General features: G+C 43.9%; 2 protein-coding genes across 3 annotated transcripts; one reads left to right on the forward strand and one right to left on the reverse strand.

Annotated features, from left to right (window-relative positions):
• Nucleotides 1-552: 552 nt before the first annotated feature.
• Nucleotides 553-9,484, reverse strand: mrps11 (mitochondrial ribosomal protein S11). The gene is made up of 6 exons (XM_060070779.1): nt 9,291-9,484; nt 2,053-2,157; nt 1,719-1,817; nt 1,438-1,567; nt 1,001-1,066; nt 553-736 (listed from the first exon to the last, which is right to left on the reverse strand). The coding sequence occupies exons 1-6, from the start codon at nt 9,344-9,346 to the stop codon at nt 629-631; spliced, it is 564 nt and encodes a 187-aa protein (XP_059926762.1). The 5' UTR covers nt 9,347-9,484; the 3' UTR covers nt 553-628.
• Nucleotides 9,485-9,669: 185 nt separating this feature from the next.
• Nucleotides 9,670-12,999, forward strand: mrpl46 (mitochondrial ribosomal protein L46). Of its 2 annotated transcripts, none has more exons than XM_060070777.1 (4): nt 9,670-9,947; nt 10,350-10,554; nt 10,980-11,150; nt 12,604-12,999. In XM_060070777.1, exons 1-4 carry the CDS (start codon nt 9,672-9,674, stop codon nt 12,846-12,848), a joined length of 897 nt encoding a protein of 298 aa, XP_059926760.1. In that variant the 5' UTR covers nt 9,670-9,671; the 3' UTR covers nt 12,849-12,999. The 2 variants fall into 2 exon arrangements, with proteins under 2 accessions (XP_059926760.1, XP_059926761.1); XM_060070778.1 differs by having other exon boundaries at nt 12,610-12,999.
• The last annotated feature ends 2,365 nt before the right edge of the window (nt 13,000-15,364 follow it).

The raw sequence follows: 15,364 nt of genomic DNA on the forward strand, positions 1-15,364 counted from the left end.
CTGTCCTCTCTCTGATACCCCACCATCTGGATTATCTGTGCATGTTTTTCAGAAAAGTGTTATGTTTGCTGTCCCCAAAATGAAATACAGGTGAGACCCTGTGATCTTAAAGACGTATGTAATATAAAAGTATCTTCAAGCACTTGCCAGTCTAGTTTCTTGCCAACACCAGACTAGCTCCTAATTTAAACACCAGATTAGCTCCTAGTTTCAACACCAACCCAGACCAGATCCTAGTGAACACCAGACTAGCTCCTTGTTTAAACACCGAACCCAGACTAGCTCCTAGTAAACACCGAACCCAACTAGCTCCTAGTGAAAACCAACCCAGACTAGCTCCCAGTGAACGCCTGCTGGTACCTCAGGTGGTTCCCATGGATTAAATGAAGGTTTAATCTTTCATCAAGGAACTGGCAGCTAAACAGTATCAACAGTGAGATGCTCATCCAGCATAAGGAATTGACCTATGACGTGAGATTTAATATGCCTTGGATATCAAGACGAAGAAACAAAGAAGTGTGTACTTCCACAAATAACTCCACACCAGCAAAGTCATGAAAAACATTTTAATTTATTTGCAAATTATAAACACAACCCGCCCCCTCCAGTACAACATGGTTTAGTCCATTTAGATCCTCCTTGCTTTGCGTGGGCGACATCCATTGTGGGGGACAGGGGTGTTGTCTGTGATGGAGACAACCTCGATACCGCCCATACTCAGACCTTTAATAGCAGACTGGAGAGAAAGGGGGCACTGTTAGATCACATTAGATCAAAGTGAGAAACATGGACAGACATATAGATTGCCTATCTGGGAATTTCAAGAATATAATACGAATAAGTGAAGAGTACATTGTATATATAGAGGGCTGACAATCTAAAGAACATGAAGTTGTGGAGGACGTGATGACTGAGGAGGCGGTTGGAAGGAGGAGGTGGAGAAGGAGGGGGGACTGATTACTATGATGAGAAGGTGGTGTAGGAGGGTGTTGAGACTCACCAAGCGTCCCGGCCCAAGACCCTTCACCATGACACGTACGTAGGTCACGCCCTTAGCCACGGCTTTCTGATGGGAGGACAGGCACAACGTTAGCTTCCTAGTTACAAGTTAGCTCCTAGCTTTAACAGGGGCGCTCGGCATTATCTATTTTCCTTTCATAAATTATGTTCCAGTGTACCCTATGCTAAAGGAGATTAAAAAGGAAGCATTGAAGCATCATTTAGGGAATTCTAACAGCTTTTATCATGGCTGCCACTTTGATACTTCCGGGTATTTTCATTCGGTTAGCAAGCTTCCAAAGCGAAAGATCATTTGACCACAGACCTAAACTAGGTTGGCTACAGTTTTAGCTAGTATCAGTATCATGGTTCATCATGGTTACTTAGGTGCCATCATGTTTAGAAAAAGCTCAGGGTTATTATGGGATGTGTCGTCACCATGGCAGCCGAGTGTCCTGCAGTCTGAGCGGCGATGGGCGTCGACTTCTTGATGTTCTTGAAGCCTTCGGTTCCACATGACGTCCTGACCAATGACAGGCCAGCACTGTCCGTGACCTGGACGTGAGTACTGCCCGCGACAACAGAACCATTAATATTACAGAACCATTAATATTACAGAACCATTCAAACGACAGAACTATTTATACTGCAGAAACGGAGTACCACAGAACCATAGCGACCCCGAGAAAAACCGAAGCAGTTGGTCCAGCGATTCTTACTTGTTGTAAGTGGCCTTGATGTGAGCGATGGGCAGCTGGTCAAACTTATGACCCGCCCACCGGAGACTGCTCTCTTGACCTGGCAGTGGTGCGTACAAACTGACCAAAAGGAGAACACATTCACATGGTATAAGAAATAGGATCAATAGGTAGAGTCACAAATATAGAACCCCAAAGATATGACAAATGTGCAACTAGGGGTATACATAAGGTACAAATAACTATTAAATTGAACACATAGAAGACATTTCAGATCCGTCCAGGTCTTTGCTGTCAGTCTGTACAGCGTTAACCTCCATGTCTGTATGGTGACCGGTTGTTATTAAAGCGGTACCTGAAGTCCTTGGTCGGCTCCTTTGCGCCCCCTGCGGCCGCCGTGGGCTCCTGCTGCCCGGCGGTGCTAGTGCCCACTGCCCGCTGCACACCGGCAGCTCCCCGGCTGCAACAAGACCACCCAGAAATAAAAACACCTCATCACTCTTAGAATAGGCTATAGCTTGACAAGTAATGCATGTTAACTCTTATGGAGGACCACAAGTGTCACGGAAATAGTTATAAAGAAATACAAAATGCTTCATTATTTGATATTTTAATGGGCAATAAAAAGAGGAATAATAATGAAATATTAATCCATCAATAAGTAGCTCAAATTAAAATTGGATTTACAAAAACAATTTAAAACATTCAATAAGTACATTATTTAAAAATTCATTAATGAATTCATAAATAAATGCAATTTAAAAATATATTTGAAAATGCAGTTTAAAAAGATAAATAAATAACTGGATTCACAAATTGGATTAAGAATACAGATTTTAATCAGACATTTAAAAGGGCGATTTCCTTGACATTTGCGTTTCCATTTCCCCGCTGCTTTTCCTTTTCCTATAAGCTATTCGATTTGCTTAGTCATTTAGCTTCTCCTTTTAGCCTCTCCATTTAGCCTTTCCGTGACACTTTGGGTCTTGCACTGGTAAAACAATGCAAATTAGCCATGGGATGTAACAAGCTCTCTGATTGGCTAGAGAGCCGCACCCGCCTAAACACTGTTTAAATGCGGCTGGCATATAACGATAGTTATGTTATTATAACTCTAGTTCTATGATTGTAGGCGTAGCCGTCTAGGCTTCGCCTTATGGGCTTGTCCCGTGCACTGAAAATTTCAACTATGCACCAATCAGCGTGGGCACCGCCCACATTTCCCACGGTATCGTGTCCATATAAGGCGGTGTATACCGTCGCTCATCCTCCACGCTATTCTTTCAGCATTTGGAGGGTACAGCAGGTGGGAAACTAGACGGCTACGCCTACAATCATAGAACTAGAGTTATAATAACATAACTATCGTTCTATTTCATGTAGGCTACGCCGTCTAGGCTTCGCCTTATGGGCTAAGGTGAAGCTGCGAGCGGAGCCCGATCAATGTACTCCTGCTAGACCCTAGTCAAAACGACTAAAGTCACCAGAGCACATTAAGACTCAAAAAGCCAAGGATGTGTAAAACTCCTAGATCAAGCAAGGCAATGATCAAGAGAGAAAAAAGTGAGTCTGTAGACTCTAATCCGTGCTTCATGGAACCCATGAAAAGGAAAAGAAAAACCAGAGCAACACGGTTTCCATTAGGTCCGCTACCCCCGGGGGCGGAGCTACGGAATCCGGCTCTCCAATAAGGGGTCTCTCTCGGCCGTTTCTTATTTGAAAGAAACGGCGGGAGTGCCATACTGGCAAACAAAAAACACCTGACAATTGGCGAGCCAATAGAAAAACCTCCCTAGCCTGTTTTTCATTTGAAAAACGGTGGGAGAGTAAGACTGGTAGTCAAATCCAACTCGTCAGCCGGCGAGAGGAAACCAACCACGCCGCTTTAAAGAACATGTCTATATTCTTTAAGCCGTAAAAGGGGTCCCGGACTCCATTACAGAGTTGCCGAGTGAACCCCTGGACATGTCTAACATGTAAAAACGGACAAAGGGGCCGGGGGAAGACCAAGACGCAGCCGCGCAGATGTCTTCCACCGAAACGCCCTTGAGTAGAGCCGTTGAAGCGGCCACGCTCCGTGTGGAGTGAGCTTTAACGCCCAACGGTGGCGCCAAGCCCTGCCGAGAGTAGGCTAAGCAAACACCCTCACATATCCAGCGAGAAAACCGCTGCTTAGAGAGAGCGCGGCCCCTGCTAGCGTCGCTATAACACACAAGCAACTGTTGTGTGGAGTGGAACGCGGCCGAGCGATTCACGTACATAACCAACGCCCGCACCGGGCACAGGAGATGCAACTCCGCCTCCGCCTCACTAGAATGAGGCGGGGGGTGAAGAGCCTTAAGCACAATATCCCTCGACCGAAAATAACTATTAATGTTCTTCGGGAGGAACGCAGGATTAGGTCTGAGCAACGCGAAGGAGCTGTCCTCGTTTAGCAACAAGCAACTCGGGCTGACAGACAGAGCGGTTAGCTCACCGGCCCGCTTGGCAGAAACCAAGGCCAACAAGATCATCGACGTCGATGATGCCGCCGTCGTCGTCCAGGTCAGGGGCCCCGGCCCTGAACAGGTCGATGGCCTCAGCGAGGTCCACCGAAGGGGAAAAGAAGAGATGCCTGGAGAGGATCCCCTCTTCAGGCAGCTCCCGGCATGCGACACAGGAGACGGGGGCCGCCATAGCAGCCGCGGCGTGGTCGGCGCCGAGGCACCGAAAGCACGCCAAGTGCCCGTCACGCGGTGCCAGGGAGGCGGGACAGGAGGCGCATAGGGGTCCTGAAAAGGGCCTAGCTCTAGGAGCGCTCTCAGGTGGCCCTGAAAAGGGCCATTTGTCCAAGGCCTCGCCCGAGCCGCTGCCACCGGCTTGGGAGATCCGTTTTGTCAAAGTCATCTTAATGTATTCTCGATTTTCCGCTGATAAGCACAAGTGCTGAAAGAAAAGGGAGGAGGATGAGCGACGGTATACACGTCTTACATAGACACGATACCGTGGGAAATGTGGGCGGTGCCCACGCTGATTGGTGGATAGTTGAAATTTTCAGTGCGCGCAAGCACGCACACGGGACAAGGCCATAAGGCGAAGCCTAGACGGTAGTGGTGCAACGGTTCACGGGTTTCCCGTGATCCGTACGGATCAACCCTCACGGTTCGGGACGCTTGTGATCCGCGGATCGGCTGATAAGAAAAAAAGTTGTGCGTTCACGTGATCAGCGCATGTTTAAAGGACAATTCCGGTATTAACAACATCACCAAGTATCGTAGCGAAAGACAGTTTCTGTTGTGTTGTATTAGGCGTTCCGTAAATCCCGTTGAAACGGAAACCGGACCGGACATGTTTATGTTTGGTTGTAGTCCTTTCGCTCGGTTCTCCGTGTCAACAGTAGGGCTAGAACCGAGCGAAAAGACTACAACCAACCCCCCTTGCAATGAGCAATGAGTCTTCCAACCGAAATCAATGGATTTACACAATGCCAAATAATACGAAAGAAACTGTATTTCGCTACGATACTGAAAAAAAAGAAGATGAGGATGTCTGCATTGCCTTGGGAGAGTGTAGACTCTAAACTCTCTCCAGGCAATGCAGACATCCTGAATTGTAAATCCAGGGTTAGGGATTTTTACTATCCATGTTAAAAAGAAGAAGGAATAAAGGTGCGGCCACACCAGACGCGTATTTCGCGTACTTCGCGTATGAAATCGCCATTTTTTCCATAGGGAACCTTTGGTTTACGCGTGTATTACGCGTATTACGCGTAATATGCGTATAAGCAACATTGTACGCGCGTATTGCGCGTATGAGGCGCGTATATGTACGCGCTATGCGCGCGTAAAGTGCGTATATCGCGTACATTTCAAGAGTTCAAAAAATTGAACTTTTTACGCTCATACGCATGACGATTAGCCGTATTGCCCAATCAGCGTTGAGCTTGACCCGACGTCACTGGCAGAGAGTAGTGAGCTTGGACAGAAGCATACGGCCGACATCTTTCTTTATTCTGTGTGGAAATAGTAACATAGTTACGCCATTAAATGCTTTTATGGAAACATTTCTAGCGAGAAATGTGCATTTTACTTTCATAATGTTCGCTCGGTGAATGTGAAGGATGTTTGGTTTGATAGTTATGACGAAGAGGGAACGCTCCGTTCACTTGCATGGACAGAGTCTCTGGTTACTAAGCAACCTCAACGTCTTGGCGGACTATTTCTCTGCTGATCAACACTACAGACACTACACGAACAGAAATGGAGGTGGATCAAAATATCATCGTCGCCGTGTGCGGCCGTCCTGTCCTGTACGACACCACGATGGTGTCGTACAGGGACAGGAACAAAACAGAGAGGGCGTGGGTCGACGTGGCAGAGGATATTGGCGTTCCTGGTAAGATCAGTGAATAATGTGTGTGTGTATTTTGCTTGGCTTCAGCTATCGGTTGTGTTCTACTATGAAAAAAGTTAGCGCCGGTTAGCGGTAGCACCAGTTAGCAGTAATATTAAGTGATACTACTACAACAGACTGTCCCGCTTGTCAGGTTACACAACTTAATATGTATATATGTTCTTGTCAGTGGACAGGAGGTGGAAGTCACTCAGGGACAGGTATAGCGCGTATTGCGCGTATGCGACCATTTTTGACACAAAATGGTCAAGCAACATTATACGCGCGTATCTCGCGTAAAAAGTATGCGAGATACGCGTCTGGTGTGGCCGCACCTTAATGCCTCAGATTCCAATTTTTCTAAATATTGACTATGCTTAAAGGAAGCAGGATTATTACCTAATTTTTCACTTTATTTTGTTTTTAAAAAATTTGAAGATTGTATTTAAAGTCACATTTGTCTTGTTATCTTTATTGTTGTTGTTGATCCGAAAATTATCCGACCCGTGACTCAAAAACCGTGACACGATCCGAACCGTGAGTTTTGTTATCCGTTGCACCCCTACTAGACCGACGGCGTAGCCTACATGAAATAGAACTTATAATATGCCGCGTTTCCATTTTATCGTTTCCCTTTTATCTTCTTAAAAGGGTCTTCTTGGCGCCTAAACAGTGTTTAGGCGGGTGCGGCTCTCTAGCCAATCAGAGAGCTTGTTACATCCCATGGCTAATTTGCATTGTTTTTTTTGCAAGGCCCAAAGTGTCACGGAAAGGCTAAATGGAGAGGCTAAAAGGAAAAGCTAAATGACTAAGCAAATCGAATATCTAATAGGAAAAGGAAAAGCAGCGGGGAAATGGAAATGCAAATGTCAAGGAAATCGCCCTTTTAAATGTCTGATTAAAATCTGTATTCTTCATCAAATTTGTGAATCCAGTTATTTATTTCCCTTTTTAAACTGCATTTTCAAATATATTTTTGAATTCATTAATGAATTTTTAAATAATGTACTTATTGACGGTTTTAAGTGGTTTTTGTAAATCCCATTTTAATTTGAGCTACTTATTGATGGATTAATATTTCATTTGTAAATAATTTTTATAATTCCTCTTTTTATTGCCCATTAATAATAAATTACTTTGTATTTCTTCATTACTATTTCCGTGACACTTGTGGTCCTCCATAAACTCTTAGCTAAGAGTTTATGAATGGAAAGATAAAAATGACAGTATAGTACAAACATTTAAGCCTGATGGAAGTGGTTCCGAGATATAGTGAGCTCCATTCAACTGAGTCACATATGTGCTGCTGCACAAGTGAATACGAACAATGTTATTCACATGTATGAACGATGTTCATATGAATCGAACATTCATATGAACCAAGTTAATATGAACCATGTTGAACAGAAGTATGAAACATGTATATGAACCATGTTGAACACAAGTATGAACCATGTTAATATGAACCACGTTATTATGAACCATGTTGAACACAAGTATGAACCATGTTAATATAAGCACAGAGAGAGCAAGAACGTTTGGAGGATGAAAGCAGTGTGTGTCAATCTGGTAGTGACATAGAGGTGAGTAGCCTAAGAGAGGAGTTCTGGAAACTAGTAGAGCCTTGGCTTTTCCTATGTTCAATGCAATTTGTAAGTTACTTTGGATAAAAGCGTCTGCAAAATGATTGTCAAAGAGTAAATATTAATGGTTTAAACCAAATTGTGACATTAGAGCAGAATCCTGTTGGCAGTGGCACTGATGTCTACAGTGTGTTTCAGTAGTCTACTGGTAAATAGTTTGCTGATATCTGTGATATTATTCCTTCCATGTTTCCTCTGTTGTGGAAGTGTAAAAAGGTCTTCAAAATTAGGTGCTAGGTATTGAGATTTTGCTCTCGGAGTGCACCAGATTAATGCATGTTCAAAATCTTTGCCTGGGGGGGGCCGGACCCCGCCCCCAGGCATTTGTCCCCCCCAATGTTGAAACCATGGCTACACCTCTGATATGAACCATGTTAATTAGGGGTGTGCCAAATAATCGTCATGACGATGCATCGCGATTCTAATTTTCACGATCTACTGCATCGATTGTTGACGCCAAGAATCGATTATTAATTAAAAAAAATGAATAATTAAAAAAATAATATATATATATATATATATCGTTTTATAAAGCCTATTCACTTTTTGTGGCATCAGTTTGTCCTCTTATGTTTATGAAATGATACAGTTGTTATAATGGCAGCTACTTCCAAAAGGGGAAATGTTTGAATGTTTTCATTTCATTGGTTTAAAGGACCACTGAGGCCATGTAAACGGCACTGATTATCCTTATTTTGTTATTTTAAGTTTTATAGATCCTTAGCACTTCTTGTCAGTGTATCCAGTAATAGTCGTTTCAATAAATACAGCTATGTATGAATTGAGTTGCTTTGAGTTATCAATTGAACACACTATCCAGATCATACACAGTCAGTCAGCCACTGGTAATGGCTTAATTTTTTTTTAACAGTGTTCAGTGAAAATTCGCAATGCATCGCAATAATTCAAGTATCGCGATGCATCGTGATAGAATCGCATCGTGGCATGTGAATCGTGATACGAATCGAATCGTGACTTCTTTGGCAATACCCACCCCTAATGTTAATATGAACCATGTGGAACACACGCATGAACCATATTAATATCAGCCATGTTAACATCAAGTTGATTTTAACATGGTTGATATTATCAACCATGTTAATATGAACCATGTTGAACACACGTATGAACCATGTTAATATGAACCATGTTGAACACACGTATGACACGTACACATTGGAACACTCGTTTGATCCAAGTTATTAAGGCTAATATGTACCAGGTTAACATGAACCAAAATTTGTCTGGGCCTATTTGACGTTACACTTGCTGAACTACACTAAACCACACTAACTGAGTCTCCATTCAACCTCCATTCAACCAACGATACGGTATAAATCCTATGTTTCATTATGATATCACCTTTAAGAATGAATGGCATGCATAGTAGGAACTGTCCAACTGTCCTATGTTTTATTACGATATTAACAATAAGAACGAATGAACTAGTAACTACCCAATTATCTTTTGTAATATAATGATATCAACTATAAGAATGAATGGCACACATCTGTAGAAGTAAACATCATGTAACTGGAAGGATTAAGTAACATTTTGGTTGTAAGTATGAAGCCCTTACCTGGAGCAGCACAACTTCTTTATGGAGCCGACTAACGAACAGTTCAGCTTGAACATGATTTACGTGTATATCATATATGATATTATGTCATTGGATTTGATAAGAGGTGATACTCGGTGATATTTTGTTATGTATGTCCGAGCAGCTCAACAGCACGCTGACATTGAACCAGGCCTGCTGAGTCCAGTCCAAGTCGTCGGGGGTCACCGAATACTCACTCACTACAGCTTACATAATATTAATATCTATTTTTTTATTCAGAACAAAGGGCATGGCGTATAAATACTTTAAGTATCGTAAATCAGTTTAAATTAAACCTCAGACGAGCGTTAGTTTCCTACAACACAATTATGATTTTAGACTACCCCTTTGTTTCCTTTAATGAACTCGTCCGCCGCAAGGACTTGTGGGAGAGGCAAGATGTCAGCGCCCGTGGTGAAGATGGCAGGTCGCTGTTTCTATCAACTCTATAAACTGTCCAACTCTGCCGGACGTTTAGCGTCCGGTAAGACGGGGATCCGCCAGTTCTCCGGTGCTGTAGTTAAAAATGCGGCGGAGCCGTGGAGGCTGCTGGGGGCGGCGTGTGTGCAGCGGCTAGCGGTCATCTCGGCGGACCAGAGACCCCTGGAGGCCAAGTTCTCTGAGCTGATGAACCAGGTACCCATCAAGGTGTTAGGGGCTAGAGACGAGCCTGTATAGTCTCGGAGTGTGTTCAGGTTTAGGCTTATGATAGAGGGCGTTAGTCAGGGTGCATGTTAGGGGGATATTGTTAGAGGTATGGGGTTAGTGTTAGGGTTGGTTGACTTGTTTGATGTTCCAGGTGTAGCTGGAGTATCAGAACTTGTTAACAGGGTATAGGTTTGTGTTAGAGGTTAGTTTAAGAGGTACGTGTTATGTCTTTGTGTTAGAAGCAAGCGTTGGAGGTTATTGTTAAGGGTTAGAGTTTAGTTTTTGAGGTTAATGTAGGTTATTACTGTTGGGGGAGGTTAGGGTTTTGTCTAGTGTGCTAGGTTTGTTAGGGGTTAGTAGGTGTTGATGTTGCTGATGTGTTGGTTGCAGATGGAGCTGGAGCGTAGCCTGATGTCAGACCACGAGCTTCGTCTCCTTGATGACAAAGAGAGGCTGAGGAGGAGGCAGGCGGTGGATTATGACTCGGACGAGGAGGAGGAGGCGGACAGAGACCAGGACATCGTCCTCACACAGGATCTGGAGGACGCGTGGGAGCAGAGACTCAAGGGGTTTGCCACCCAACCCCGGGCCCGAGGTGAGCAGTCACATCGTAGCACGTTATAATGTTGTTGTATTGATGTGCCGGTGTTGTGTTAGGCAGGTATTGTCTTGTGCTATTCGGGTGGTGTCTTCTGTGTTTCAGGTGTTGTGTTATCCAGGTGTTGTCTTGTGTTATTCGGGTGTTGTCTTGTGTAATTCGGGTGTTTGTCTTGTGTGTTTCAGGTGTTGTGTTATCCAGGTGTTGTCTTGTGATATTCATGTGTTGTGTTGTGTTACACAGGTGTTGTGTTAGCCAGGTAATGTTGTTATTCATGTGGTTTATTGTGTTACTCAGGTGTTTAGCTATCCAGATGTTCTTATCTAGCTGTTGTGCTTTGTTATTCAGGTGTTGTGTAATAAAGGTGTTGTGTTATCCAGATGTTGTGTTGAGTTATCCACGTGTTGTGTTGTGTATTCCAGGTGTGGTAGATGCGCGTTTGGAGCGGGCCGACCGCTGTCTGGCTGAGCCGCTGCTCCTCCTCACCCAGCAGGAGGTGGGCTCTGAGAGGCTGTGGATGCTGCCTCAGACCCCCTGGGAGGCTGGGGAGACCCTGAAGACCACCGCCCAGAGAGCCCTCTCCGCCACACCTGGTAATAAGTCACATCATTTTGTTTATATTCATAATCTGGGGAGCCACTGTTGATATGCACACATCCAGGTTTCATGTTTGTACCACTCCATGGTACAAGAATGGAAGTTGAATTTTTTTTGATAATATAAGTTGCATGGCAATGTTTCAGAGACATTTGCATTATGAAGCCCGCTTGGATTCTACTAGGGATGTGTCGGTCGCGACTGATTCGTTACAACGAACGAATCCCGAACGTGAACGACAAGAACTGGTTCCCCAAAACAAGAAGAACTGGAGGTGGAGAGATATGGTCACGTAAATAAAATATACAAACGAACAGAGCTCCGTCTCCCCGCGACTTCCATTGATTGAGTCTACAACTTTCTCAAAGATTCAGCCAATGAGAGGTAGCAACGGTGTTGGAATGGCACCTGGGTAAACCAATGACAAGGCGGTACCGTCGAATATGCGCGCTTTCTCTGTCTGACGTATCTTGGGTCATACCATTCGACTCATATATCCCCCTACATTTTTTCGAAAATAGACTTGACCTCCATCTGTTTATTGGATAAACGCATTTCCCAATCCCAGGAGTCTTTGCTCCATTCCACGTCAATTTAAGAACAAACAAAGAAATTATACTGCAGTTCGTATTTTTTTATTTATGACCATGCAAGTTCTGTAATGCCTGAACAATGAAGAATTAAATGTAAAGTAAAATAAAATTATAAATGTAAAACCATGAATGAAATATAGAGAGTAAGCAAGTGGTATAAATATTGGTGGGACGTTCGACATACATTATAGCAGGCATCTCCAAACGGCGGACTGCGGTCTTGACGGTCCTGTCCGGACCCACGACCAATTAAAAAAAAATAATAATTATCTAAAAAAGTTTTTTTATTTTTTTTAAGATGTAATCTGACGTAACGAACGAATCAAAACGAACGAATCAAATAAACGAATCGTTATAGTGAACTGAACTGAAAGAACTAGTTCCCGGAAAATAATCATTTTGCCCATCCCTAGATTCTACTAATCGATGGCTGACGATGTATGAGACAACCACCTGACTTGAGCGATTCGTCTAGAAGAGATTCTAGACAAGAACCTATCGTTTATCAATCTAGGTTGAATATAGCGTACAACACTTCAGCAGGTAGTTTTGACAATAGATGTCTAAGGCTCAATCCCATTTCTACCCCTTACCCCTTCCCCTTACCCCTCCCCCTTGTTTTGAAGGGGTAAGGGGAAGGCGTAAGGGGTAGAAATGGGATTGGGCCCAATCCCATTTCTACCCCTTACGCCTTCCCCTTACCCCTTCAAAACAAGGGGAAGGGGAAGGCGGAAGGGGTAAGGGGTAGAAATGGGATTGGGCCTAAATCTCATCATGCGTTAGGGATGATGATGTAATATTTGTCTGGTACTCAGGTCTAGACATGATGATGATGTAATGTGTGTCTGGGTTGCAGGTTTAGACTTGCAGACGGTCTTCCTGGGCAACGCCCCGTGTGGCCTCTATAAGTACCGGATGCCCCGGTCGGTGCGGGACCGCGAGGGGCTCACGGGGGTCAAGGTGTTCTTCTTCAAGGCTGTAGTGAGTGGACCCCTCCCGCCTCCAGCCCCCTCCTCCCTCTGGGTCAGACGGAGTGAGCTCAAGGACTACCTGAAGCCGTCCTACCTCGAGAAGATCAGGCCCTTCCTCCTCAACCTTTGACCACAAGAAACCCCTCCTTGACCTTTGATTCCAAGATACCTACCCTCTCCTTGACCTCAGACCCTTACATATACCATCTCCTACATGTGTGCTATGTTCTGTTATTTTAGATTTTGTACAAAAAATAAAATAAAGGTTTCATCATGAAAAAGTGGACCTGGTCGTCTGTAGAAACTGAACACACGCCTGACCTTGTACTGGACACCCTTCTCTAATATAATATAATATATATATATATACACACAGGTGTCTGGGCAGCGGATGGGCGCATGTAACCAGGGTGCATAATGCATAGGCAACTGATGTCAACAAATGTCAAGATGGCAATGATTGGTTGCGCTAATCCAAAAAGCCACAGAAACAATTATTTTTAAATCCCATGGTGTTCATCCCCTTTGATACAAATAAGACAGGTATGGATCTAAGAAGGGCAGGTCTATAAAAGGGGGGATTTGAGTCGTAATATTATGATTGGTGTGAAGGAGATTTGCTTTAGTAGATACACCAGGCTTTCTATCATACATGTAGAATATAATATGCCCATAAGTGAGAATTTTGTTCCTGTAATTGGTGTAGATGGCCCCATACCATCCCCTCTTAGGGTTTATCATCTGGAGATTTTGAGATAATTATTAAAATATAACAAAATATCTTCGTTGACTGTTTGCAAGTCACTTGCAGGCTCATTAATGGCCCCCTTAAACCCGAAAGCGAAGTTTATAAATCAAGTTTTTAGTCTTATCAGTTGAGCCCTCAAACCTTTTTTGTAATTACAAAAAGGCCAATTCTGTTATTTATTTATGAGGTCAAATTATAGTCTTCAAGACATTAGAATGACATTCCAAACAAACTTCAGGTACGATAAATGAATATGCAAGGTAAAAAGTATAGACTCATAGACTCAAATTTATAGAGAAAGGTACATACTCATAGCTATGAGAAAGTTAGAGCCTCATAGCTATAGATAATGGTACAGACTCCTAGCTAAAGAGAAAGGTACAGACTCATGGCTACAGAGAAAGATACAGACTAATAGCTATAGAGAAAGGTAAAGACTATAGAGAAAGTTAGAGACCTGTGGCTATAGAGAAAGATACAGGCCCGTGGCTATCGAGAAAGGTACACACTTAGTTATAGCCTGGTTATAGAGAAAGGTTCACATCCCTAATATTAATACACTTTCATCTGCCGGGAGTGAAACAAGAAAGGCCAGAACAAGCTATCCTAAAATATTGACCTATTCGACCGAACACAGCATACTTCCCATTTCAGATGCGTCAATTATTTATGTCTATACACTATAGCTCACTATACACCCCAAACCCAACACATTTTCTACCTTTAGAGGATGACAGAGCTTGACTGAGTGAAGGAAGGGGGGGTTTATGTGTTTGTATTTTTGAGAGAGAACAGCATGTTCCTTAGGTAATGAGCAATCTAATAGTTGTCCCTATACTAGCATAGTTAAATATCTTTCTGCTGTTCTGGATCTCTGTTCTCACCACATCTCAGTGGTCATTAAAGATGAATCATGGCTATTTCCAGGCATGGCTAAAAGCCCAGCCGGCGATGTGCTTTTGGAGAGAGCTGGAGGTAAAGGGTCATAAGAGCTCCCCGTTGTCTTCACAATGTCACCAGGCACTCCCTCTACACATGATTTCATTTGGTCACACGATCTGCAAAGACTGTTCCATCCACCTGACTCCAATGCAGCAAAACCTGGATTTGCTGGATTTGAGGAGTTGTCAATCCCTGATCTACCAAAGGATAAGAGAGGAGAGGTGGAGAGGGGGGCGGAGTAGAGGGGAGAGGAGGGGGAATAGAGTAATAGTAGTAGATAAGGAGAGCAGGAGAGAGGAGAGGAATAGGAGAGACGAAGAGGATATTAGGAGAGAGGAGAGGAGGGCCAGAGGCGAGTAGGAGCGAGGAGAAATTGGATTAGAGGAGTAGGGAGGAGGAGTGGAAGGATGAGAAAAGGAGGAGATGAGAGGAGGGGATGAGGAGAGAGGAGAGAGAAAAGAAGGAGAGAGGAGATGAAGAGAGGGGGAGGGAGAAGAGGAGGGAGGAGGGGGAGAGAAGAGAGGAGTATGGAGAAAGAGGGAAGGGATGAAATGATGAGGAGAGGAGTAGGGAAGAGGGAGGAGAGTAGGAGAGAAGGAGGGGGAGAGGAGAGAGAGGAGAGAAGAGAGATGAGGAGAGAAGCGAGAGATGAGGAGGAAATAGAAGAAAGGAGAGGAGAAGAGAGGAGAGGACAGAGGAGAGAGGAGAGGAGATTGTGGAGAGGAGAGGAGACTAGGAGACGAGGAGAAAGGAGTATGGAGGTGGAGAGAAAGGTTCAGGAGACTGAGAGAGTTGTGATAGTAGGCTTGTTATTGATGAAGAGTGGACAGCTGATGAAGGTCGTTCAGGTTAAAAAGGGTTTAGCTTTAAAGGATTTAGTTTTGACCGAGGGATTTTCTCCCAGCAGCTGTTTAAATGTCCACATTAAACACCATGGATGATTGGATGCAGGCGGA

The sequence above is a fragment of the Gadus macrocephalus genome, chromosome 14 (genome assembly GCF_031168955.1).
Source record: "Gadus macrocephalus chromosome 14, ASM3116895v1".
NCBI classification, from domain to species: domain Eukaryota; kingdom Metazoa; phylum Chordata; class Actinopteri; order Gadiformes; family Gadidae; genus Gadus; species Gadus macrocephalus.